The following is a 27631-nucleotide window of genomic DNA, read 5'->3' as shown; positions in this document are numbered from 1 at the left end:
ATGTTGTTGGCTACCATCACCACCATCTGTCTCCAGAACTCTTCATCTTCCCAAACTGAAACTTTGTACCGATTGAATAATAACTCCCCATTCCCCCTCTCTTCCCACCCCCTGGCAACCACCATTCTCTGTCTCTGTAGATTTGTTTATTCTGGACATTTCATATAAATGGAACCATATAATATGTGACCTTTAATGTCTGGCTTCTTCCACGTAACATCATGTTTTCAAGGTTCATCCATGTTGTGGCATGTGTCAGAATTTCCTTCCTTTTTCAGGCTGAATCATATTCTATCGAATGTATATGCCCCCTGTTCGGTTTATCCATTTGTCTGTCCGTGGGCATTTGGGTTGCTTCCACCTTTTGGCTATTGTGAATAATGCTGCTATAAATACATTAGGTTTTTAAGGCAAAGTAATGGCTGAGGGTTACATTCTGCTAGCAGATCATCTTTTACAAAGATGCATGAGCCCCGAGCAACAGAGTTCCACTGTCTTCTTCTTGGTGGCCAATTCTTCCACTAAGAAGTGAGACTAAGTTTCATAAAGCTCTCCAAATTCAAAGAGCTTGGTTAAACTTTTTTCCCAGAATAATAAGGCTCTTGGCTCTGTACTTACATAAGTGTTCAATCATTTAGTGGTTCTTGGCACAGCAAGAAGGAACCACTTTGCTTTAAGGTAACTTCCCGTTCTTACTTACATATCAAATAGCTGGGAGCCTAGGCAATATGGTGAGACGCTGTCTCTACAAAAAGTACACAAAAATTAGCCAGGCATGATGGTGTGCACCTGCAGTCCCAGCTGTTTGGGGGACTGAGGTGGGAGGATAGCTTGAGCCCAGAAGGTCGAGACTGCAGTGAGCTAAGATCATGCCACTGCACTCCAGCCTGGGTGACAAAGTGAGCCCCTGTCTCAAAAAAAAAAAAAAAAAAGCTGGATTTCTCACTCACTAAGTAAGACAGGGAAAACCACTAATTTCTGGAGGGACACTCCTTAATTACGGCATTCTACAAAATACATAATACAATATTTAAGACTATGATTAGAATGGGTTAGATTAGGAGTTAAGTTAGATTGGGAGTTAAGAAACAGCAGCTCATGGCTAAGGTGCCAACTGCAGTCAATTGAACTTTCACGCCTTCCATGTTCACAGTGACCCGGGGATGTTCTTCCTGCAGGCTCACAGGCGGTCCCCAGGCCTGCCATGTGTCCTAGGCAAGATGTATGAGGAAAGTAGGGCACATATTCCAAAATAAGAGTTATTCATTTTTTTATTGTTGATATTTTATATTTTCTTTGAAGTAGCTCTTACTCTTGGAGTAAATACCGGTCTGGTTCCACTGGGACTTCACCCTGATTCAGAGTTTTCTCTCGAATCCTCAGTTCTAGGCATTCCACAGTAAGTGGATATGTCTCCAACTCCAACTTATTAGCGAACATGCCGGAAGATTCATAGAGCCACTTTAAATCCCCAGGTCCATAGACGCAGATATTTCACCAATAGTGACCTGTAAGTAAACAAGAAGACATCAAGAGAAACAAAGTAAAACAATAATCAAAACAAAAACATCTTGCATCCAGAGAGAGAAAGCACTGTGGATTCTTTCAACTCTCTGAGATGAGTGTTTGTGGTGTAAGATATGCTGCTTTATTTGCAAATGAATCTATCAACTGCGTTTATTTGCAAAAGCAGCAAGGGTGAGTCTGAAATAGAATTTTGTGGGCGAATGCAACTTTCAAGCTGACAAGTTGTAGAAATTTATAGCACGAATTCATTCAGTAAATATGACTGGCTATTCCTACTACCAGGTGACACTTCAGATTTGCAAGATGAATCGGGCATCTGATCACATCTGGAGAGGCATATATAAGGAAGAGAGAATTTCCCCAAATACTAAAGCACAGAATAAAACATGCTACATGCCCCAGAAACCTATGGAGTACTGTGGAAGTTAGGCCAAGAAGTAGGAATAAAGGCCTATATGAGGTAGTAAGTTTTTTTAAAAAATTGTCTCAAGCTATACTTTTTATACGAATAAAGTTTCTTAAGCATCTTTGCATAGCCAATAAGTGAGAATTTGGATGACTAAGTACACGTGGTCTTATACAGAAGACGGCACTATCGTGCTATGTGTATGTGTATCATGCTATGTGTATGGTTGCAAGTTTAGGAAGTGAAGTATCTCCCTTCTCCTAATGACTCTAGTCAATGTATCCTTCCCAAAGAATCCTCTCCACTCCGTATAGCCCCTCCTCACTGACTACCTCCTCTGTCCAACTCCAAGCTGGAACTAGAAGCCACACACTTCTCCCTCCCTCCCACAATGCTTCACCTTCACAGAAACCTGGGGTGCCCCAGAAACCATGCTGGGAAGCCTGATCTCAAAATGCCCTGCCCTCTTCTTTTCCTTGTTTTATCTTATTGCTCCTTCAGCTGCTATCCTACCCTTAGGGGGAAGCTGAGACCCAAAGGGTTCACGGGGTGTGACCACACAATGGTGGTGGGGGATGGTTCAGGGTTGGCAGGCACAGGGCTGAAGAGGGACACTATGTTCTTGTGTGTCGAAAGGACCCTGTATCTGGACAGTAGGGAAGAGTTGTAAGCCCCACGTGGTGTGGTTAGAGGCGTGGCTATAGAAGATGACTTTGACTTTGGCAGGAATGTAAAGGAAGGATTTAAAGGATAAAGATGACTTCTATTGACAGGCAAATGGTGAATTCACATGTACGACAGGAAAGGACGAGGGACATCAATGGTAGGAAGGGGTTGGGTGAGCTGAACTGGAGAAAGAAGAAAGGTAGCAAGGCACAGGAGCTTTCATTGGAACCACGGGTGCAGGTCAGAGAAAGGAGGCAAGGTTAGAAGTGACATCAACTGGTGTAAGGGAGAAGAAAACACTGGGTTAGTTTTGCTTCTTTTTGTTGTTGTTGTTGTTGTTGTTTTGAGACGGAGTCTTGCTCTGTCGCCCAGGCTGGAGTGCAGTGGCGCGATCTCGACTCACTGCAACCTCCGCCTCCCGGGTTCACGCCATTCTCCTGCCTCAGCCTCCTGAGTAGCTGGGAGTACCGGCACCCACCATCATGCCTGGCTAATTTTTTGTATTTTTAGTAGAGACGGGGTTTCACCGTATTAGCCAGGATGGTCTTGATCTCCTGACTTCGTGATCCGCCTGCCTCGGCCTCCCAAAGTGCTGGGATTACAGGCGTGAGTCACCGTGCCTGGCAGTTTTGCTTCTTGATGAAGTAAAGTTACAGGAAAAGATATAGGCACACAGACACATCCACATACTGCAGTGTGGCCCATCTCAGTGTTCTAAATGCAAAGCTGGCCTAGGGGGCGTCCCATCAATGTTCTCTCCTAGAAAACAGGCAGCTGCTATGTTTCAGAGCATGGTTTCCCAAACTGCGATCTATGAAACATGAGAGTTAAGAGAAAGACATGAACGAGATGAACTACTAAAAATAGGGGTGGTTGTTCTATGGTCAAATAAGTTCAAAAAAGATTGCATGTTGCTCCTCGTATCATCAGATGAATGGCTCTGAAATTTCTGCATTATTTTCTCAGCATTTCCCAAATGAATTGGGCCATACCTTTTCTCATCACATCCGGGTGTTACATAGAGTGTGATGTTCTAACTTCATGTACTGCAGGTGTGTCCTACAGATGGGGGCTGTTTTCCCAACTATTTAACCGATAGTCTGCAGTAAGAAAGTGAAGAAATTGGGCAGATTGGGGAATTTTTATAACAATCTGACATTACTGCAACATCCAGGCAGCATTTTGGTTTTTTAAAAATTAATCCTTTTCATTATATTTTATAATAATGTTACTGCACAACTGATTGGAAAGAAAAAACTGGCTCTTCACATATGGGTAAGAAGCACTTTTTAGAAAAGCAATGGCTTAAAGACATTGTTCTCATAGACTTTTTTTTTTTTTTTTTTTTTTGGAGACAAAGTCTTGCTCTGTTGGCCAGGCTGGAGTGCAGTGGCATGATCTCGGCTCACTGCAACCTCCACCTCCCAGGTTCAAGCGATTCTCCTGCCTCAGCCTCCCAAGTAGCAGGGATTGCAGACATGTGCCACTATGCCCAGCTAATTTTTGTATTTTTAGTAGAGATGGGGTTTTACCATGTTGGCCAGGCTGGTCTCAAACTCCCAACCTCAGGTGATTCGCCCACCTAGGCCTCCCAAAGTGCTGGCATTACAGGCGTGAGCCACTGTGCCTGGCTCTGTTCTCATAGACATTTGAATCTCATGGATAAGAAATATTAAGAAGATTAACAAATATCTAATGGCCAACTTTTTGTTTTGCCGTTTAATTAAGTGACTTCCATCATCTATTTCTATCATTTCATTTCTAAATATGGTATTTTAACATATATACAAAAGAGGAAGGACTTAATTTCAAACAAAGGACAGTCCTTTAAACTTTGGAAACATGGCTTTATGAAAAATTTGCTACATCGTCCCTTTTTCTCATTTTGCCGAAGACCAGTGAGGATTTTATCACACAGTAGCATTCTTCATAGACTAGGCTATGAAAATACTAAGAAAAATGAGTTCTCAGCTTCTGGGTCCAAAAGGAAGAAAGAGGGGAAGCAAGGAGGGGCTTTCCCACAGACTCTTTCTCCGAAGGCACTGAGGGCAAAACCAGAACAAATCTCTTGTGGTTCACAAACAGGAGGTCATTTTCACGCCTGTCTATATATTAAGATGATGCATGAACTGAGAAGTACACCAAAGAATTTTGTAACTTGTTCCACATCAAGCAAATGTGTGTGTGTGTGTGTGTGTGTGTGTGTGAGCAGGGAAGGGTAGTCAAATGCTACCATGTATAGTGTGTTCCTAGGACTTGGAGGGCTTTCTGCGTTCCATCTAGCTATTACTGCAGGAGGCAGAGACTTAAGGGAGGCAGGCTGCAGTGACAAAGCCCTGGGCTCCGAGTCAGATGGCCACGTTCTGTTCCTGGTCCTGCCTCTCACTGGCACCTCACGGGCTTGTCATTTTCTTTCTCAGAGCCTCAGTTTCCCTATCTATAAAATGAGGAGGATTCTAAAGCTCTAAATCTATAAGATGAAATAATTACTGCAAATCTACTGGCATGTATTTAGAGCTATTAATTCTTGATCACTTGCTTTATGACCCAGGCACAGTCATTTCCGTGATCATTCCAGACAGATACTGTCATTCCCTCTCTTTATTCTAATGGTGAAAATGGAAGTTCCAATGGAGAAAAAAAAAAAAAGGAGAAAGTGTTACCGTGGCAGCCTTTGTGAATATTTTCCTGAAAAATCCACTTCACAGCTCTAAGACTCCTAACTGAGATTTCTTGGTTTGTGGATCCAGGGGCATCTACAGGGTTCACGAGGAGAGAGACAGAAGTGGTTGGAATCAGTCGGGGAATTGTGGAGGGTCCCTAAACAAGCCGTGTTCTTCCTGCAGGACATGGGAATTTGTGTATTTGTTCCCTTTGCTGTTGGCCCTTCCATGGACTCTTTAGACACCAACAAATCAACAAAACAAACCATTAGGGAACCACCTATTCCTTGATCCACCTCCATGAATCTTTTACTTAATGAGTCATGGAAATTGAATGCATTAAAGACTTAATTTTTAGAATGTAACATATTAGCCTTTAAATATGATTTAATATCTATAATAAGGATTCAAACAAACTACTTAGCTGAATTTCTAAAACACATTACAGGAAAATTATTTCCCTAAGACAGGTGTTCTCAAAGGCTAGCATACCTCAGAATCACCTGGGCTTGAGAACACAGATGGCTACCCCTCCCTGCAGAGTTTCTGATTCTGCGGGTCTGGGGAGGGGCCAGATAATTTCATTTCCAAGTTCCCAGTGCTGACTGCTCTAGGAACCATACTCTGAGAACTGCAGAGGTACAAGAAACTATACCTTTTGATGATGATCTTAGAATGCACGTTTTGGGCTGAGCATGGTGGCTCACACCTGTAATCCCAGCATTTTGGGAGACCTAGGTGGGAGGATCATTTGAGCCTAGGAGTAGGAGATCAGCCTGGGCAATATAGCAAGATCCCATCTCTATTTTTATTTTGTTTTATTTTATTTTATTTTTTAAGACAGAGTCTCACTCTGTCACCCAGTCTGGAGTACAGTGATGCAATCTCAGCTCACTGCAACCTCCACCTCCCAGGTTCAAGCAATTCTGCCTCAGCCCTTGAGTAGCTGGGATTATAGGCATGCACTCTGCAGGGAGGGGTAGCCAATAATTTTCCTGTAATGTGTTTTAGAAATTCAGCTAAGTGGTTTGTGTGTTTGAATCCTTATTATAGATATTAAATCATATTTAAGGGCTAATACGTTATGTTCTAAAAATTAAGTCTTTAATGCATTCAATTTCCATGCCTCATTAAGTAAAGGATTCATGGAGGTGGATCAAGGAATAAGTGGTTCCCCAGTGGTTTGTTTTGGTGTTTGTTGGTGTTCAATAACAGCCTGGCCAATGTGGAGAAACCCCGTCTCCACTAAATACAAAAAATTAGCCGGGCGTGGTGGCGCATGCATATAATCCCAGCTACTTGGGAGGCTGAGGCAGGAGACTATCACTTAAGCCTGGGAGGTGGAGGTTGCAGTGAGCCCAGATTGTGCCATTGAGCTCCAGCCTGGGCAACAGGAGCAAAACTCCGTCTCAAAAAAAAAAAAGCATGTTTTATACTTATTTTGTAGAGGAAGAGAAGAGACCCCAACATTCTTCCACTCCATCTTCCCAAAACATAGGTGGAGTTGAGGAGATTGGTCCTATAGGGTTTTCTTTTAATTATAATTCACCCTTCGATAGTGTGGATTTGAACTGAGTGGATCCACTTATACCGGAAATTTTTTCAACCAAAGGTCGATGGAAAATACAGTATTTGTGGGATGTGAAATCCACATATAGGAAGGGCTGACTTTTCCCATACTGAGTTCCTTAGGGAAGAACTTGAGTGTGCATGGATTTTGGTATATGTGGGGGTCCTGGAAACAATCCCCTCATATACTGAAGGCCGACTATATAGTTTCACATAAAAACTAAATCTGCCACTTCACCATCTCCTTCTTCTTTCCTCGTGTTTCCCTTGGTGGCAACTGTGAAATAGTCTGGACTAGCATCCAACTCCTCCTCATCCCACAATTTTTTATAAAGACAGTCCTCTCTTATTGATTTGTAATTGGCCACTTTATATAAAAAGGTGATTAAATCTTTATCAGTTACATAAGCTGAACATTTTTTTCCCCACCTTGCCTTTTATCTTGAACATTTCTTGTTTAAATTGTTTAGATGTATTTTATGTTAGTGGGATCTTTCCTCATTGTATTTCTTGGCGATTATTATGAGAAAGCTGTTGAATGTCTTATGTTTTAGTTCATTCCTTTCTTTTTAGGAAGTCACATAAGGATGGGAAGAAATAAGAAGTCACTGGGGTCCCAGGTGACTCAGAGATTGCCCGGACCTCTGACCAGCTCTCAGACAACACTTTGGTCAGTCTCCGACTCTGCTAAAAAAAGTGAGTATTCGGTGGGCTGTGTGCAAAGGAGCCCCAGACCTTGAAGAAGAGAGGGAATTTGTATCATAATATTCTGGTGTCTTGCCATAATTACAACTAAAAGGAAGGCTGCTTGGAGGGCATCTCTGTACTTCTTTGCACAGTGAATCAGTGAATGGATTCTGTCTAGAATAGATAGCCCACAGATTTAGGGAAAATGCAGTTCGTTTTTGTAGGATTCTCTTACAGCTTCTGGTCAACATTTTCAGAATGGAGGAGCCTAGATAGATCACATAATCTGGTCTTTGTAGCAAACCACACTGTGTCTCTTTTCTAGGCCACAGGTTATATAAGAGAGAGTGTTCTTAAGCATGTGGTCCTGGCACCTCCTCCCGCAACAAGAGCATGCAGAGTCGGGGTCCATTAGCAAACAAGTGCCCATAACAATGAAGACAAAAAGCCTAGGGCACGATTTTAAGAAAGATGGTCCACGAGGAATGGGAGGTTCTAAAGAACAAGAATCAAACAACATCAAGAGCAATGACTCCAAAAAGAAATTAGACTCAGGGGCTATTTGATCATCTCTGTTCCAAAATGGTAGAGACAGATGGCATAAAAATAAAAATAAATAGCATGAACCCATGTAAGTATTGGGAGCAAATTATGGTCCTAAATGAACTAAGGCTTGTGGAAATCGAAAGGAAAACAGAAAGGGCGCTTCAGTTATGTTTAATAGAAAGAGAGAAAGGAATAGATAAAGTTTAAAAACCCAATGACTCCAAAATAGCCAAACAATCTTTAAAAAAGATAAAAATGAAGACTCACACTTATTGATCTTAAAACCTACCATAAAGCTACAGTAATCAAGACAATGTGGTATTGACATAACAGTACCAATGACATAGTTCAAGCCCGTCCAACCCGTGGCCCATGGTGGCTTTGAATGCAGCCCAACACGAATTTGTAAACTTTCTTAAAACATCATGAGTTTTTTTGCAATTTTTTTCATCAGCTATCATTAATGTTAGTGTATTTTCTGTGTGGCCCAAGACAATTCTTCCAATGTGGCCCAGGAAGCCAAAAGATTAGATACCCCAATATAGATAACTATGGTCAATTGATTTTCAACAAGTTTTCCATGACAATTTGATGCAGGAAAGAATAGTCTTTTCAACAAATAACACAGAAATAACTGAATATCCACATAAAAAAGAATGAATTGGGATCTCTACCTCCTATCTTTAACAAAGTTAAGTCAAAATGGATCAAAGATCTAAATACGAGAGCTAACAGTAAAACTTACAGAAGAAAACATAGGAGTCAATAAATCTTCATGACCTTGGGATAAGCAATAGTTTCTTAGATAGGACACCAAAAATGCAAGTGACAAAAATAAAAGATTTGACTTCATCAAAATTAACAACTGTTGTGCTTCGAAAGATACAATTAAGAAAAGACAAACCAGGTGCAGTGGCTCATGACTGTAATCCCAGCACTTTGGGAGGCTGAGGTGGGTGGATTACTTGAGGTCAGGAGTTTGAGACCAGCCTGGCCAACATGGTGAAACTCTGTCTCTACCAAAAAATACAAAAATTAGCCCGGTGTGGTGGTGCATGCCTGTAGTCCCAGCTACTTGGGAGGTTGAGGCAGGAGAATTGCTTGAACCTGGGAGGCAGAGGTTGCAGTGAGCCAAGAATGCGCCACTGCACTCCAGCCTGGGTAACAGAGCAAGACTCTGCCTCAAAAAGAAAAAAAAAAAGGGCTGGGTACAGTGGTTCATGCCTGTAATCCCAGCATTTTGGGAGGCTGAGATGGGTGAATCACCTGAGGTCAGGAGTTTGAGACCAGCCTGGCCAACATGGTGAAACCCCATCTCTACTAAAAATACACAAAATTAGCTGGGCGTGGTGGCCCGTGCCTGTAATCTCAGCTACTTGGGAGGCTGAGGCAAGAGAATTGCTTGAACCCAGGAGGCAGAGGTTGCAGTGAGCCGAGATCGCGCCACTATACTCCAGCCTGGGACATAGAGCAAGACTCTGTCTCCAAAAAAAAAAAAAAAAAATGAAAAGACAACTCACAGAATGAAAGAAAGTATTTGCATATCATAGTATCATATATCTAATAAGGGGCTTGTATCCAGAATATATAAAGAACTCTTACAATTCAATAATAAGACAAGTAACCCAATTGAAAAGTGGGCACAGCATTTCTGCCGAGTAGATACACAAATGGCAAATAAACACATAAATAGATGTTTGGCATAATTAGTTATCAGGGAAATTTAAATCAAAGCCACAATGAGATATCAATTTACATCCACTAGGATGGCTAGAATTAAAAAGTTAGATAATAGCAAGTGCTGACAGGGATGTAGGGAAATTGAAATCCTCGTGCATTGCTGGTGGGAATGTAAAATGGTACAGCCCCTTTGGAAAACAGTCTGGCAGTTCCTCAATTAAGCAAGAACATGACCCAGAAATTCTGTTCCTAGGTGTATACCTAAAAGAAATGAAAGCAAATGTCCACACAAACATTTTTACATGAATGTTTATAGTAGCATTATTCATACTAGCTTAAAAGTGGAAACAATTCAAATGTCTATCAACTATTGAATGGACAAACAAAAAGCTAGTATTCATACTAGCTTAAAAGTGGAAACAATTCAAATGTCTATCAACTATTGAATGGACAAACAAAACGTGATATACAGTGAAATATTATTTAGCCATTAAAAATGTAGTACTGATAGGCCGGGCGCGGTGGCTCACGCCTGTAATCCCAGCACTTTGGGAGGCTGAGGCGGGCGGATCACGAGGTCAGGAGATCAAGACCATCTTGGCTAACACGGTGAAACCCCGTCTCTACTAAAAATACAAAAATTAGCCGGGCGTGGTGACGGGCGCCTGTAGTCCCAGCTACTCGGGAGGCTGAGGCGGGAGAATGGCGTGAACCCGGGAAGCAGAGCTTGCAGTGAGCAGAGATCGCGCCACTGCACTCCAGCCTGGGGGACAGAGCGAGGCTCTGTCTCAAGAAAAAAAAAAAAAAAAGTAGTACTGATACATGTTACAACATGGATGTACCTTGAAAATATTATGCTAAGTGAAAGCCAGTTTTTAAAGGTCACATATTATATAATCCTATTTATATGAAAATTCAGAATAGAGAAATCTCTGGAACAGAAATTAATCTAGTGCTTATTTAGGGCTGGGTGGACGGGATGGGAATGGGGAAAGAGGAGAGGGGAGAGAAGAATAGAATGATAGCTAAGGGGCACGAGTTTCTTTTTGAGGTGATGAAAATGTTCTAAACACATTGTGCTGATGGTTGCACTTATGTGCAAATATGCCAGACACCACTGAATTGAGCACTCCAAATAGTATTCACCTTTTCCATTTTCACCTTTACCTCATCTTGTCAAAGGGTGGTCAGTAGTCAACTAGTATACCTTTTTTTTTTTTTTTTGAGATGGAGTTTCGTCTTGTCACCTAGGCTGGAATGCAGTGGCACAATCTCGGCTCAATGCAACCTCTGCCTCCCGGGTTCCAGTGATTCTCCTGCCTCAGCCTCCTGAGTAGCTGGAATTACAGGTGCCTGCCACCATGCCCAGCTAATTTTTGTGTTTTTTAGTAGAGATGGGTTTTTGCCATGTTGGCCAGGCTGGTCTTGAACTCCTCACCTCAGGTGATCTGCCCTCCTTGGTCTCCCAAAGTGCTGGGATTACAGATATGAGCCACTATGCCCAGCCTAATATACCTTGAAGATCCTTTTTGGCAGCAAAGCGATCCACATATTCCTCTTTTCTTATGGTGATATAATGTGGAACTGAATAGACTAATTTTTATGGCAACTGAGGAGTCTTTACTTTTTACTATCACTATTATTAACAGTAATAGTCTTTACTATTTAGTAACTAATTATTATTTAGTAACTAATTACTAAATAGTAAAGAAAAGTATAATTTTGTGTTCAAAAATTAAAATCAATGCATTACTAGGGTTTATATTCAATATCCCATTGCTGAGTCTGGCTTCTTATTAAACTTGCCAATCTCATGAAGCTCCTAGTGCATACACACATGAATGGATCTCATTGGAACTCCATAAGGGCACTTTGTTATCAGTGTAGTGCTGAGTTGGTTTTGTTTTCAATTGCTTTTCTTGTTTTTAAATTATTATTATTAGTCTTACAATTTAATTTGTTATAGCCTGCTTTGCTAACGCTAACCCTAGACTGCAGAGGTGTATGTTTGGCTTAGCAATATTTGGGTCTGTAATGTTTCAATGTAAGGCATCTATCACTTAAGGTAAAGCACATATTTTCCTAAAACTTGCTTGTACAGTGCCACTTCATTGGTGATATGTGATGCCTGAATCTGCTATTTGAATAACTTGCGTCACACTCTTAGAGTAACACTTTCTGTATTAACGATTTACGTGCAGGTTTATTGTGTATCAGGCCAGGACTAGGGTCAAGTGATGAGGCATTCACTTTCAGGGTTATGTGAGTGCTGGTCCTGAACGTGAACACCTTCTTGAATTTTATACCCCAGGTGTTTCACATGTCTCATCCTAATCTTGACCCCGTGGTCCCTTACAAAATCCCTATACGTAAGGCCATAAAAAAATAAGTCATTCAAGGCCGGGTGCGGTGGCTCACGTCTGTCATCCCAGCACTTTGGGAGGCCGAGGTGGATGGATCACCTGAGGCCAGGAGTTCGAGACCAGCCTAGCCAAGATGGTGAAACCTCATCTCTACTAGAAAATATTAAAAATTAAAAAAATTAGCCTGGCGTGGTGGTGGGCACCTGTAATCCCAGCTACTCTGGAGGCTAAGGCAGGAGAATTGCTTGAATCTGGGAGACAGAGGTTTCAGTGAGCCGAGATCGCACCACTGCACTCCAGCCTGGGCAACAGAGTGAGACCATCTCAAAAAACAAACAAACAAACAAACAAAAACAAAAGTCATTCATGAATGTTGGTAACATGAGTTTCAGAATCCATTCCTCGAATTCTTTGTTGACTAATTTGGGAATAAGAAGTAAAGTTGGGCCAAGTCTTATCACATTGTTCCTTAAAAACACAAACTTTCCTGCCGTGGTCAGAGGAAGATGGGATGAGGGAAGAACAGTCAGAGAGATGCAGTGTTTGTTGGGTTTGAAGATGGAGAAAGATGACCAGGCACCAAAGAATGTGGGCAGCCTCTAGAAGCTAGAAACGATGAGGAAACATGCTCCCTAGACCCTCCAGTTAGGACTGCAGCCCTGCCAATGCCTTGAATTTAGTCCAGTGAGACCCATGTCAGACTTCTGACCCATAGAATGGTAAGATCATAAATTTGTGTTAAAACAGCCACTGAGGCCGGGTGCCGTGGCTCACGCCTGTAATACTAGCACTTTCAGAGGCCGAGGCGGGCAGATCACCTGAGGTCAGGAGTTCGAGGCCAGCCTGGCCGACGTGGCGAAACCCCGTCTCTACTAAAAAAATACAAAAATTAGCCGAGTGTGGTGGCGTGCACCTGTAATCCCAGCTACTCTGGAGGCTAAGGCAGGAGAATGGCTTGAACTCAGGAGGCAGAAGTTTCAGTGAGCCAAGATCGCGCCATTGCACTCCAGCCTGGGTGACAAGAGTGAGACTCCATCTCAAAAACAAACAAACAAACAAACAAAACCAGCCACCGAGTTTTTGGTAATCTATTACAACAGCCATATGAAACTAATACACATCCTGAGATAAATGAGCATTTTAAGTATTGTTTTTTGGTTTTTATATACTGTAGCTTGGTGGGCTAGAGGGTGGGGATCTGGCTTTACTATTTGAGGTGCGAATAGCAGTTCTAGAATCCCCACTTGTTCTGATGAGCAGAACAAGCTGCTTTCAGGTGGAAGGGCCCCAGGGCCTCCTTTGGTGCTGCAGTGCCAGCTGTGATGCTACAGTTGTTGCCACCAAAGCTGTTAACTGGATATTGTTGCTGAAACTCAAGGCCACGTGGAAAGATGTGTCTATTCTGGCAGGAGCCAGAGTTCACTGCCACTATCCGAAGCCCAGTACCTCTATTTGAATGAAAAAGGACCTATCAAAAAAATTTAGAAAACCATTTTCAAGAGCTAAATAAAAATTAGAATCTTCTGATTAAAAGTGCATTTTTTTTTTTTTTAACTTGAGGTGGAGTCTTTCTATGTTGCCCAGGCTGGTCTTGAACTTCTGGGCTCAAATTATCTTCCCATCTCAGCCTCCTGAGCAGCTGGTATTATAGGCATGTGCCATTGAGCCTGGCTTTGAAAGTACCTATTGAGTGTCAGACAGTTAATTTTTAAAAGAAATCCACACATTAGATACTTTCTGATAAAATTTCAAGTCTTCAAAGTCAAAGAAAAAAAATCCTAAAAGATTATATAGCAAATAGATTATCTAGAAAGGAAAAAGATCTAATTAATATCAGAGTCCTCATTAGTGACATTTGATACAAAAAGTGATCAAAGTTCCAAGGGAGATTATCTTAAATTCAGAATTATGTACCCAACAAATCTATCATTCAAGAGTGAAAACAAATATAAGAGCTCAAATAGTGTATACTACTTTCAGAACATTTATTAATAATTACCCAAAGATGTACTCTAATTGTATAATATTAATTTAAGAAAGAGATAAATGGAGTATAAGAAAACATAGCAAGCAGAGAAATAAGTTAAACTCATAGTTAAGTGTAAGTAGTTGTTGATAACATTATTTTGGTGCTCATGGTAATTGTGAAGAAATTGCCTAAGAACTGCCTAAAAAGTAGAGGCAAAGATTAGATAAATCCGGTGTATCCTCTCCTCCTGTCCTAATTTCTACTTTTGACAGAAAAGGTCTTTCTCTTTCAACTCTTATAGCTTTTTGCTTTTTCTTGCCTTATCGAGCTGGCTACAGTTTCCTTTAAAATGTTGAATATGAAAATGGTAATATCATCCTTATTACTTTAAATAAAATACTTCTGAGATTTCATCTTTAAGAATAACATGTTTGGGCCAGGCACGGTTGCTCATGCCTGTAATCCCAGCACTTTGGGAGGCCGAGATGGGCGGATCATGAGGTCAGGAGATCGAGACCATCCTGGCTAACACGGTGAAACCCCATCTCTACTAAAAATACACACACACACACACAAATTAGCTGGGCGTGGTGGCAGGTGCCAGCTATTCAGGAGGCTGAGGCAGGAGAATGGCGTGAACCCGGGAGGCGGGACTTGCAGTGAGCCAACCAAGATCATGCCACTGCACTCCAGCCTGGGCAACAGAGCGAGACTCCGTCTCAAAAAAAAAAGAATAACATGTTTGCCGTAGATTTTTGATAGGTAGTTATACATCCAACTTATCTGTGAGTTTCCTCATTTAGCCTCTTTGCCTTTGCTTCTTTGGAACCAAACCAGGTCCATAGACATTCTTTCTGTCAGTTCAGGCATTCTGATCACACTGCTATAAAAAGAAGCCAGGGCTTGTGCTTTTGTTCCTCTAAGAGTGTCCTCTCACCTTGGAGAAATCGACTTTGCTGGCTCTTTCTGAGATTTGTGGAAATCAATATCCCCTGCCTGCTTCTTCCACATGCAACACTGTTTGATCTTTGCTGCTTTGGAAGCTCCTTCACATACTTCGTGGTTTACAGTTTCTATTTCTTCTAGTTTCAATAAAGTTAGAGTTTCTAGTTCTCATTCTCCTTATGGCTTTTGGATATTATCCACTGAAGGGGATTGCTAACCTTTTATTGACATCATCCAGTAAAAATCACAGCCAAATTCTTATCAGAACCTTACAAGCTAAACCTAGTACTAATTGGCAGGTGCAAGGACCAAAAATAGCCAAGAACATTTTGAGCATAATAACTGAAATGATGCTATTGCTATTAAAAAAATAGACTAATGGAACATAATAGCTTAGAAACTGACCCAAGGAACTTAGACGGAGAAGGAAATATCACTAAAAATCAGCACTATTCAATAAATGGTACTGGAAACATTAGCTATCCAAATGGATAAAGATAATATTTGATGTATTGCTTATGCCCCCCCCCACAAATAATTTTCAGATATGTTAAAATGGTAAATCAAAACCAGAAAAACAATTAATAGAAAATATGGGAGAATATTTTTATGGTCTCAGGGTACGGAAGGATTTCTTAGAGAAGGCTTAAAATGTATAGACCATTATAGTACCAGGATGGCTGGAGTAACAAGGGAGGAGGTGCAAACTGGGTGTGGTGGCTCACGCCTATAATCCCAGCACTTTGGGAGGCCAAAGCAGGAGGATTGCTTGAGGCCAGGCGTTCAAGACCACCCTGAGCTACATAGGGAGACCCTGTCTTTACAAAAAATAAAAATAAAATTAGCCAAGTGTGGTGGCACACACCTGTGGTCTTAGCTACTCGGGAGGCTGAGGCAGGAGAATTGCTTGAGCCCAGGAGGCTGAGGCTGCAGTGAGCTGTGATTGCGCCACTGCACTCCAGCCTGAGCAACAGAGTAAGTAGGTGTCCACCATGCTGCCCCACAAAAAAAGAAAGAAAGGAAGGCAGGCAGGCAGGCAGGCAGGCAGGACAGACGGAAGGAAGGAAGGAAAGAGAAAGAAAGAAAGAAAAGAGAGAGAAAGAAAGAAAGAGAAAAGAAGGTGAGAGGCCCAAGGTGAGGAGGGAGGAACAAGAGTTGGGTAGACCCTGTGGCGACCTGCAGGCTTTAATGAGTTAAAGACTTTTTGGCAAAGTGGCAAAAGTGCTTGAAGCAGGAAAGTAATCCTATCAAATTTGTGTTTTTAAATATCAGACTGGCTGCAATGGGTTGCAAGGGGACGGGGAGATATTAGGAGACAGTTGCAATAGAGCAAATCAGGAAGCAGTTGCAATAGAGCAAATGATGAAGATGGCATGGATTGGAATGATTGCAGAGTGAATGGTAAGAATAGAATGGTTACAAGAAATAGACAGGATGTAGACTCAGCAGAATCTGGTGCTTGTTTGGATTTGTGGAGTGAGGGAGGAGCTGGGGTCATCTTGGGATATGCTGATTTTAAGGACCCAGTGAGACACCCAAGAGGAGAGGTTGAGAAACCAGTTGAGCGTGTGTGTTTGGAACTTTAAAAATCTATTTGAGCTCCAGGTTTAAATTTGGAATTATCATGTGTAGATAGTAATTAAGGTTGTAAGGGTGACGAGAACACCTAGAACAAGGCATAAACTCTGACCCTTGGGCTGGCCATATGTTTCTGTATAGCCCACAAGCTAAGAATTGTCTTCATATGTTTGAATGGTTAGGGGAAAAAAATCAAAAGAATAATATTTTCTGACATGCGTTAATTATATGAAGTTTGAGAAGAGAGGAGAAAGTCTGAAGTAGTCGTTGCTGGTAGTGGACATGTGTGATGATCAGATCATCATAGCAAGAGCCTGGCTGGAATTGAGGACCCAGTTGAAGCGGTAGGTTGAGAACATACAGAGATAATGTTCTGCTTGGTTGTGCAATTTCTGCGCTAATGCTCAGCTGTCTAAACGTAGAGATAATGGATATCTGAATTTGTTATAGGACTGTGGATTTCCAGATGGGTACAACCAAAAGACAAAGGGGCAAAAAGAATGTTTGCAAAAAGACAGATTGACAGTAGGTATTATGAATGGCAAAGAAAAAGAAGCTAGGAAGAGATGAATGAAGAAGGGGAAGGTCAAGGGAATAAAATGTGTAAAAAAGGGGAAGTGATGCTGGTTAGTTATGCAAGCTGCAAGGGGATGAAGGAAGTGGTTAGATTAAATCAGACTGGGGCAATGGGCAGGTTTGGGGTTGTTTGTAAAAGTTTATTTTAACACGATAACGTCCTTACACTAGAAAAGAAATGTCAGGTTGTTTTACAAATGGAAAAATTGTCTATGCCATCATGAGATAGGGCCAGAAGTACTTGCTTCATATCAAATAGTTTGGTTTGAATCTTCATTTCACTACTTGTTAGCTGTGAGACAATGTCTGCTTCTGTAAAAGGAAAAATCAACACAGGACCTGCATCATGGGAATGTCAGGATGAATAACTGAGACAGCCTTTAGAAAGCACTTAGCACAGTGCCTGGCACATACTAAGAGTTCAATAAATGTGAATTATTGATGTTGCTGATGTATTACAGGTTGAATCTGTAATGCTTGGCACCAGAAGTGTTTCATATTTTGGATTTTTTTCAGATATTGGAATATTTGCATTGTGCTTACTGGCTGAGCATCCCAAATCCAAAATCTGAAGTCCTAAATGTTCCAGTGAGTACTTCCTTTGAACATCATGTTAGTGCTCAAAAAATTTCAGATTTTGGAGCATTTTGGATTTCAGAATTTTGGATTTGGGGTGCTCAACCTATACATGGAACCGAATCATTATCTCAAGTTTTTGTGTGTGTGTGTGAGATGAGGACTCACTCTGTCACCCAGGCTGGAGTGCAGGGGCACGATCTCAGCTCACTGCAACCTCCGCCTCCCAGGCTCAAGCCATCCCCCTCTCTCAGCCTCCTGAGTAGCCTAGGGACTATAGGCACACACCTCCATGCCCAGCTAAGCAAGTCCTTTAATCTAACAACAATCGTGGGCCTCAAAAGTGACTCTTTTGTACATATACAGCTGTTCCTGAGTAACTCTGATTTCTCTCGGAATATAAACATGAATTCTATGGGAGTCACATGGATCTTGTAGTTAATAGTTACTACAAACACGGCCCCAAAGCCTTGTGACTTTGCTGTAGTCTGTGAAATATTGGATTGTAAATTTTTTCTTATAAACAAGATTGCTAGCACAAAATTGAATTTAATATTTTAAACATTTAAATATAATTTAATATACTAACAAAAAGAGCTGGAAAAGATACTACTTATTCATATTGTTATTCAAATGTTTACTGTTGCCTGTAAGGGAGTACTACATACAGTACTCAACAGTGAACATTTAATTCAACCATGTATAAGGAATTAAGGGCACTGAATATGACTGAGCCTTTTCTAAAAGGATTCCCAACTTGGATATGAAGAGAAATAGACATTAGATAAAATGTCTGAAATCCAATCACAGAGGAGAAATAAAAGTGATAAGGGAGTAGAGGGGAAGAAGGATTAATTCTGCCTGGGACAGTCAGATAAATGAATCTCTATCCTTAGATCTGTTTATTTTAAGCCTACTCAAATATCTCAGTGGCTCCTTCCTGGCCAGGGCAGTGTGGCAAGAATGGAGAGGAAGGATCGGATCCAATAAATGCTCCTGGTTTAGAAACTAAAAGGAATGTGGGAGTCATTGAAAAGGGAAGAATGCAGGATGTTTCAGAAGATTCTGCCTTGAATGAAGACAGATGAATAGAAGAGGGTGAGAAGGTTGAGAGCTAGTGAGTGAATTTTCCTGTTTAGGGGGCAGTTGAAAGAAATGCCTCTGGGCTGGGCATGGCTCATTCCTGTAATCCCAACACTTTGGGAGGCTGAGGGCAGGTGGATCACTTGAGGTCCAGAGTTCAAGACTGGCCTGGGCAACATAGTGAGACCCCATCTTTAAAAAAGTAAAAAAATTAGCCAAGCATGGTGGTGTGCCCCTGTAGCCCCAGCTAGTTGGGAGGCTGAAGTGGGAAGATCAGTTGTAACCCATCAGGGTGACACTGAAGGGCAGTGGTGAAAGAAAATTCTGAAGCTGGGTGTGGTGGCTCATGCCTGTAATCCCAGCACCCTGGAAAGCTGAGGCAGGCAGATCACTTGAGGCCAGGAGTTCGAGACCAGCCTGGCCAACATGGTGAAACTCAGTCTTTACTAAAAATACAAAAATTAGCTGGGCGTGGTGGCACACGCTTGTGGTCCCAGTTACTCAGGAGGCTGAGGCACAAGAATCGCTCAAACCCAGGAGGCAGAGGTTGCAGTGAGCCAAGAACACAACACAACACTCCAGCCAAGGTGACAGAGTGAGACTCCATCTCAAAAAAAAAAGAAAGAAAGAAAAAAAAGAAAATTCTCTAGTAGTCGGATCTTTGAGTAGTTCATTGGTAGTCTGTCTACTTTGGAGAGACAGTTGGCCAGACTTATGGCTCTATACTCATTACATGAGCAGTTGCATAGTTGGTCTCAATGTTAGACTTGGAAAAAACAGGATTGAAAGAGTGGTGAACAGGAAACCTGGGGAAGAATAAGCACAAACGATGAAGATATTTGTGTCCCATGTGAATTCTCACCAAATAGCACACACTACAGAGGAAGAAGAGAAAGCTTTTGATTATCAGGTGAAACAAATGACACACTCTGTGTATATCAGCCAGCCACTCTCCCCAGAAAACCCAGTGCTTCCTCAATGGGCCCATGAACAAAGTGGCTATGGTGGCAGAGATGGAAGCTATGTATGAGCTTGATAGTATGGACTTTCCATTACCAAGGCTGACCTGGCCAATGCCACTGAGTGCCTAATCTGCTAACAGCAGAGACCAACACTGAGCACTGAAATGGCAATTTTCTAAGGGGATCAGTCAGCTATCAGGTGGCAGGTTCATTATGCTGGACCTCATTCATCATTGAAGGAATAGAGATTTGCCTTCACTAGAATAGACACGCATTCTGAATATGGATCTGACTTCCCTATCCACAGTCGTCCTGCTAGCACCACTATCCATGGACTCAGAAAATGACTTGTTTTTTGTTTTCTTTTCTTGAGACAGAGTCTCGCCCTGTCACCCAGGCTGGAGTGCAGTGGTAAGATCTCAGCTCACTGCAACCTTCACCTCCCGGGTTCAAGCGATTCTCCTGCCTCAGGCTCCCAAGTAGCTGGGATTACAGGTGCCTGACACCATGCCTGGCTAATTTTCATATTTTTAGTAGAGACAGGGTTTCACCATATTGGCCAAGCTAGGCTGGTCTTGACCTCCTGACCTCAGGTGATCCGCCTGCCTCAGCCTCCCAAAGTGCTGGGATTACAGGCCTGAGCCACCACATCTGGCCTCACAAAATGACTTATTTGTGATCAAGTCACTCTGTACCATGATAAGAAAACTCATTCTGATCCTTCTTATCAAGGAACTCATTTGATACAAAGAAAGCATGTCAGTTGACTCATGTCCATAGAATTAACAATTCTCCACACATATCTCATCGACTGGAAGTGTCTGGCCTTGTTGAAATCTGTAATGGCTTACTGAAGGCTCAGTTCTAGAACGAGCTGGGAGACAACTCCCTGAAAGAATGGATCTTTCTCTTTCCAAGGTAGACTACCAAATGTATGACTTGAAGTACTGCTTGTTAGAGGATTTTCCTTCACCACTGTACTTGGGTGCCACATATACTTCGTCTAAGGATACAGTACATGCTTTGAACCAGAGACTACTCCTATGGTGCTATCTTCTCTATAGCTGGAACACCAAGGTCTGGGAATGAAGGACTGAAAGTAGGAGTGGCTCATAAAAACCCATGCACAGAATTTTGCTTCCTGTTCTTACAACTTTGGGCTGTGCTGATCTGAAGATCTTAGTTTCCAAGGAGGAAAGTGTGGTCACCAGGAGGCACAACAGTGGAACCATCAAATGCAAAGATGATGTTGCCACTTGGCCATTCTGAAGTGCTCACACCACTTAACCAACAGGGAGAAGAAATAAGTTTCATTCTACTGGCTGGAGTGATTGATCCAAATCTTCAAGAGGAAAATGCATACTGAGCGGAGGCAAGGTGGACTATGGAATTCTCTGGTGGGGGCATCTCTTAGTACTTCCATGCTTAATAGTAAAGGTTAATGGAAAACTACAGCAACCAAAAAGAGGCAAGACTATCGAAGACTCACACACTTCAGCGAAGATAATGTGGGTCACCCCACCAGGTAAAGAAACTTGACCAGCTGAGGTCTGGCTGAGGCAAGGGAAATCTGGAATGGGAAGTGGAAGAAGAAAGTCATAGATATGATTTTATAATTGATCTTGTGACCAATTATAAAAGTGAGGACTATAGTAGCTTTGCTTGTATATATTTATATATGCTAACCATTTCTAATTTTCCTTCTTCCCATTGTTATTTTATATACTGGTTATGGGAGGTTAACTCTATTATTTATTCTTTAGGTAACAGAATATTCTGTTGGACTGGACTACATTGGAGGAGTAATTAATTCATATAGCCAGCAATGGATACAATGACTTTTGAGATTGAGTGTCTCCTAGTTTAAGAGAAAGTATGACAACTTTCCCACTTGCACAAAGGGTAGATGTGTCCCGGGTGGAAAGAGAGTTGTTTTGTTGTTATATGGAAGTCCAAATTCCTGTAGGGATACAAATGGAAACAATAGCCAAAGGGGTGGACTGTGCCAGTTACTAACTTGTCACCTTTCAGCTGTAAATGTATCCTCCTTTGTGATCATGGAGCTGGATCCTGTAAAGATCCTTTCAGCTGTAAATGTATCCTCCTTTGTGATTGGAGCTGGATCCTGAAATTCTTCTTTGCCAGCTCACAATTGTTGTTAGAAAGGCAGGAGATGGGCCAGGCGTGGTGGCTCAGGCCTGTAATCCCAGCACTTTGGGAGGCTGAGGTGGGTGGATCACCTGAGGTCAGGAGTTTGAGACAAGCCTGGCCAACATGGCGAAACCCTGTCTCTACTAAAAATGCAAAAATTAGCTGGGAATGGTGGTGGGCACCTGTATCCCAGCTACTCGGGAGGCTGAGGCAGGAGAATCGCTTGAACCCGGGAGGTAGGGGTTGCAGTGAGTCTAGATCCCACCACTGCACTCTCCAGCCTGAGTGACAGAGAGAGACTGTGTCTCAAAACAACAACAACAACAACAACAACAGCAACCCAGGGGAAGGATGCTGCAAGAGGAAGAGAAACAAAGTTCTAGTCAGCTTAACTTCCCTTTAATTAAGCATTGACAGAGCCAATAAACAGATTACAAAAAAGTTATAATACCTAAAACATACTAAATAAGGCATGTTAATTTATATCAATATATGTAGAATTTTATACCTTGAAAACCAAGAATACATATTTTTTTCAAGTGTCCATAAAACATTTGCTAAAACTGATCATAGATGCAGCCACAGAGCAAACAACTTTCGCAAAGTAGAAATAATACAGATAACATTCTGTGATCAAATGGAGTAAAAGAGAAAAATTAAATACTAATTTAAACACACACATACACACACACACACACACACCCCAGAAATTTTTTAAATGCCACCTGACACTTTAAAAAACCTTTTATTTTTTATTTTTTGGCTGGGTGTGGTGGGTCATGCCTATAATCTTAGCACTTTGGGAGGCTGAAGCAGGCAGATCACCTGAGGTCAGGAGTTTGAGACCAGCCTGGCCAACATGGTGAAACCCCATCTCTACCGAAAATACAAAAATTAGCCGAGCGTGGTGCCGGGTGCCTGTAATCCCAAGCTACTTGGGAGGCTGAGGCAGGAAATCGCTTGAACCTGGGAGGTGGAGGTTGCAGTGAGCTGAGATTGCACCACTGTACTCTAGCCTGGGCGATAGAGCAAGACTCTATCTCAAAAAAACCAAGAAACAAAACAAAACAAAAAACACCTTTTTTTTCTCACACAACTCTTTGGTCAAAGAGGAAGCTGAAATTAAAATTGTACAATATCTAGAAAATAGTGATGAAAAGCCTACTTAGAACTTATGAGAATCTCGTACCTAATGCAGTGACCAGAAGAAAATTACAGCTTTAAATAATTAATAAACAAGGAGGAATAAAAGAAAAAGAAACAAACATCTACCACCAAATGTTAGAAAAAGAATACCAAAACAAAGTTCATAAAAGCAAAATGAAGAATTAATAATAACTGGAAATTAATACATTTGCAAAGAAAAAAATGGCAGAACCAATAAGTGATATCCGAGTGTTGGGTCTTTGAATCGAAACAAACAGCAAGAAACTGTTAGCTGAGCTAATTTTTTAAAGAAAAAGAAAAATCACAGTTACACAAAATAAGAATTGATAAGTAGGAAATTAATGGTAGATATATAAATAATTTAAAAGATTTATAAGAGATGCATATGTTCAACTCTACAAATAAATTTGAAAATCTAGATGAAATGAATAATTTTCCAGGGAAATATAATTCATCAAAAACCAACTCCAGAAGGGATGAAAACTCTAAATAGACAATTGCCTTGGAAAAAGTAGAGAAAGATGCTAAAGGCTCCCTTCCCATCCCCAACAAACAAGTATGCACTCACCAAACACACACCCAGGAAGTTTCTTGTTACAGTTAAGAATAAGAGAATTACCATTATCAATACTATTATTCTGAAAGTAGTTGTTAACAAATTAGATAAACAAATGAACCTTACCTTTGGAAGTTAGGTTAATTTATCATTTATTTGCACATTATATAATTGAATACATGAAAAATCCAAGAGAATCAACTAGAAAACTGTTAAAAAGGATGAGACAGGCTGGGCTCACAGCTGTAATCCCAGCAGTCTGGGAGGCCAAGGTGGGCGGATCACCTGAGGTCAGGAGTTTGAGATCAGCCTGACCAACATGGTGAAATCTTGTCTCTACTAAAAATACAAAAATCAGCTGGGTGTGGTGGCGTGTGTCTGTAATCACAACTACTAGGGAGGCTGAGGCAGAAGAATCGCTTGAACCTGGGAGGTGGAGGTTGCAGTGAGCTGAGATCGTGCCATTGCACTCCAGCCTGGGCAACAGAGCAAGACTCCGTCTCAAAAAAAGAAAAAAAAAAAGGATAAGAGAATTTAGCAATATGGCTGAATTTAAAAATAATATGCAAAAATCAATAAACTATAAGTAAAATAGAAGAACATAACAGAAATTACTATCTTATTTACAATAACTTCAAAAAATGAAACAGCTATTAAGGTTTTAAATTCTTTTTACTATAGAAGATTTTAAACACACAAAAATTGTAGAGCAATAATTAACTCTGACATACCCATCATCCAGTATCAATAATTATAAACTAATCATGATTCACTTCCCCATCTACCCTCAGATTATTTTGAAGCACGTGTGAGTTCCTATTATTTAATTCTTAAATAGTCCAAGATAGATAAAGATAGATATAAAAGATAGATAATGTAGAGTCTATGGAATATAAGATTCAACATCATAACAAGGAAGAGAGTTTCTAGGTAAGATAAACGCAGACAACAGGCCCATAGAGACAATTTCCAGATTGGGAGGGCATAAGGGGTCGAACATGGCTGAATGCAGTGGCTCACACCTATAATCCCAGCCCTTCGTGAGGCTGAGGCCGGTGGTTGACTTGAGCCCAGAAGTTCGAGATCAGCCTGGATGACATGGTGAAACCCTATCTCTACTAAAAATACAAAAATCAGCCAGGCATGGTGGCACATGCCTGTAGTCCCAGCTACTCAGGAGGCTGAGGCACGAGAACCGCTTGAGCCTGGGAGGCAGAGGTTGCAATGAGCAGAGATTGCACCACTGCACTGCAGCCTGGGTGACAAAATGAGATTCTGTCTCAAAAAACAACAACAAAAAAAAGAGGTGAACAATTGGAAAATAATCATAGTTACTTTACCGATGAGATTAAGCATTTTGAAATAATTAGTGATAAGTATATATAGGAAGTACTGGAAGAAAAAAACCTGAGGCAATCATAAACCTCAGGAAAAACAAAATGTAGAGTCCTTGGCAGCTATGAACAATAGCTTCATAGTTATGATCATGTAAATATTGACAATTGATTTAAAATCATAATATTAAAAGAGATAAGTGAAGGAAAGTTTGTGGGTAGAGGATATAAACATTCTTAACCACTATAACAGGATATTGCTACTTAATATTAAAATGAATGTATCAAGAAATGGCAGCATAAGCATGTTCTTTGCACAGAAGTCACCATTAGGAGGAACAGCTAAAATACGACAGTTTTTTTTTTTTTTTTTTGTGAATTGGGACTGCACATGGGGAGGAGCAGGGCATAAGGCCATAAATCTTTATTATAAGAAGGATTTTAATAATATTTGATTTTAAAAATCATAATTATACATCACCTTGATTGAAAAATAAAAATTACAGGCTCATGCCTGTAATCCCAGCACTTTGGGAGGACGAGGCAGGCGGATCACTTGAGCCCAGGAGTCTGAGACCAGCCTGGCCAACGTGAAGAAACCCCATCGCTACTAAAATTGCAAAAATTAGCCTGGTGTGATGGCACACCCTTGTAATGCCAGCTACTTGGGAGGGTGAGGCAGGAGAATCACTTGAACCCGGGAGGCGGAGGTTGCAGTGAGCTGAGATCATTCCACTGCACTCCATCCTGGGTGATGGAGGGAGACTTTATCTCAAAAAAAAAAAAAAAATTAACAAAAAAGAAATGAGAAAGGAAACCACACTCAACTGGAATATTATTGAGTGTAATCTAGAAATGTTCATCTGGACTGTAGGTATCTTGAGACCACTGGAGTAACTCAATGGCTATTTTATTATAAAGAGCAAAATGGACAAATTCCCTTGTAAGGGCAACATAAGTTGAGCCAAAGTGGATTTTGAGTTGATGTGGAGGTGGGCTCTTCTTTTTATGCTTCCTTAAGACAAAAGTGTGTGCTCTGGTTCTGTACTCTCTATGGGTATATTTGATCCTTTCAGTAGATTTCAGAACAGACACTAAATTAGGTGTAATGTTTATCCAATTCATTGTTTTCAAATACTGAACTATCTCCCTGATGGTTTTTAGGGGGAAATCATGATCACCAGTGTTAATGACATATCTCCACTGAACAGCTGATGCTATAAGATCTCTTATGCAGGCCAGGTCCGCCTGGAGCCTGGATTTTCCACCATAAATATATACTCAGACTGTGAGGATATAAATGCATTTGAGAAGCACTCCAGTAATTCACTCACAGCAATTTTAAAGTCAATTGTGGCCGCCTTATCAATGTGAATACAGTAGACATTTTGAGGCATGTAAATAGCTCAGAAAAGCCGTTCAAACATACCGAAATCTTGACTGATGGTCATTACATATGCCAAAGGGAATGCAGCTGCTTCTGTGGACAGAGGAGTTGTGATATAGTGGTTCTCTAGCACATAGTAAGGGCAAGAATCTATTCCAAACGTTGTGGATAAAGCACTTGGCAACACTTGCACCGTCTTCCCATTTAGGGCTGCGTCACAGATGTGCAGTCGGGAAAGGGCTTGATATTCACCGCCTACGTCATCCATTTGACCACTGTCTGGTTGACTTACATGCACATTGTATAATACTGTGACTATGATTATAATTTGAGGAGTAATGATACACAGATAACTGCTCCAAAGCTTCATTTTAGTTTTTGACACCTTGGGGTAGAAGGGTGGAGAGAAAGAATTCTTCTTTAAGAGTTAAAGAAATAAATCAATCTCTAAAACATTTTGCTTCTCTACAAGTCTCTACATTTGGCCACTTTATCGGTTGCACTCACTTTTCCAGATCCCATTTGCTTATTTTGATGCCTGGCCATTCCTCAGTTGAGTGTCAATTCTGCGATATTTCTTACTTCTTGTTCTGTGAATGTTCTGATCTTTTAGTCAATGCATCCTCATCCAGGCTGGGCTACCAAGACTACTCAGTGTGACTCACCCTCCTTTCTGTCCTGTGTGGCTGTAACTGGGGAGATGGGCTAAAGGGTTAGTTTCCATTTCCTGTTTCTATTGTTGAGTCATCTAATTTGTCGTAATTGTGTCCAGTTAGATACCTCTCTGTATGTACCCCTCCTTTTGTGGCTAACTTCTCCCTGGGTGTGCATATCTGGGTATATTCAAGTCATTTCCCATCTTGCTTATCATTCCTAACCTTTTAAGCAGGAGGATCCTTCCAGATTTCTGTCTGTTCAAGTAAGAGTACCTCATTAGGCATGGCCAGGTCTTAAGAGTTTTTATCCAAAGTGCTCAGCATAGTGCCTGGCACATTTGGGCACTCAGCTGATTCTTCCAATGAATAATTGAATGAGCGACTCATTTCCCTCATTCATTTAGTTTTGAAGGGTCCCAGCAACATTGGATGGCAAAATCTCCCCACAACTGGCTGTGGATTTTAGAGGAGACAGTGTTTCCGTAAAAACTGCTGTAGACTGTGGAGGATTAGGGACTAAGTTTTAACATGACCCATCACTCATATATATTAATAATTTTGATTATTCATACAATTACAAACTA

At 41.2% G+C, this 27631-nt stretch overlaps 1 protein-coding gene and 1 long non-coding RNA gene across 5 annotated transcripts; one reads left to right on the top strand and one right to left on the bottom strand.

Annotated features, from left to right (window-relative positions):
• Nucleotides 1–1253: 1253 nt before the first annotated feature.
• LOC129059875 (beta-1,3-galactosyl-O-glycosyl-glycoprotein beta-1,6-N-acetylglucosaminyltransferase 6-like) lies at nucleotides 1254–27631 on the bottom strand. 4 transcript variants are annotated; one of them, XR_008525977.2, is made up of 4 exons: nucleotides 26899–27614; nucleotides 26434–26776; nucleotides 21814–22301; nucleotides 1254–1508 (listed from the first exon to the last, which is right to left on the bottom strand). XR_008525977.2 is itself a non-coding variant. In XM_054557174.2 (4 exons), the coding sequence occupies exons 1-4, from the start codon at nucleotides 26935–26937 to the stop codon at nucleotides 3346–3348; spliced, it is 540 nt and encodes a 179-aa protein (XP_054413149.2). In that variant the 5' UTR covers nucleotides 26938–27584; the 3' UTR covers nucleotides 1521–3345. The 4 variants fall into 4 exon arrangements, 2 of the variants coding, with proteins under 2 accessions (XP_054413149.2, XP_054413150.2); XM_054557174.2 differs by lacking the exons at nucleotides 1254–1508; nucleotides 21814–22301 and adding exons at nucleotides 1521–3410; nucleotides 5263–5355 and having other exon boundaries at nucleotides 26899–27584; XM_054557175.2 differs by lacking the exons at nucleotides 1254–1508; nucleotides 21814–22301 and adding exons at nucleotides 3604–3699; nucleotides 5263–5355 and having other exon boundaries at nucleotides 26899–27582.
• LOC134761650 (uncharacterized) lies at nucleotides 3810–8147 on the top strand. The gene is made up of 3 exons (XR_010140571.1): nucleotides 3810–3874; nucleotides 7405–7527; nucleotides 7844–8147. It is a non-coding gene; the product is annotated as an uncharacterized LOC134761650 (long non-coding RNA).

The sequence above is a fragment of the Pongo abelii genome, chromosome 5 (genome assembly GCF_028885655.2).
Source record: "Pongo abelii isolate AG06213 chromosome 5, NHGRI_mPonAbe1-v2.0_pri, whole genome shotgun sequence".
Classification (NCBI taxonomy): Eukaryota; Metazoa; Chordata; class Mammalia; order Primates; family Hominidae; genus Pongo; species Pongo abelii.
Note: the sequence above shows the minus strand (reverse complement) of the source record. Positions and strands in the feature narration are given on the sequence as shown.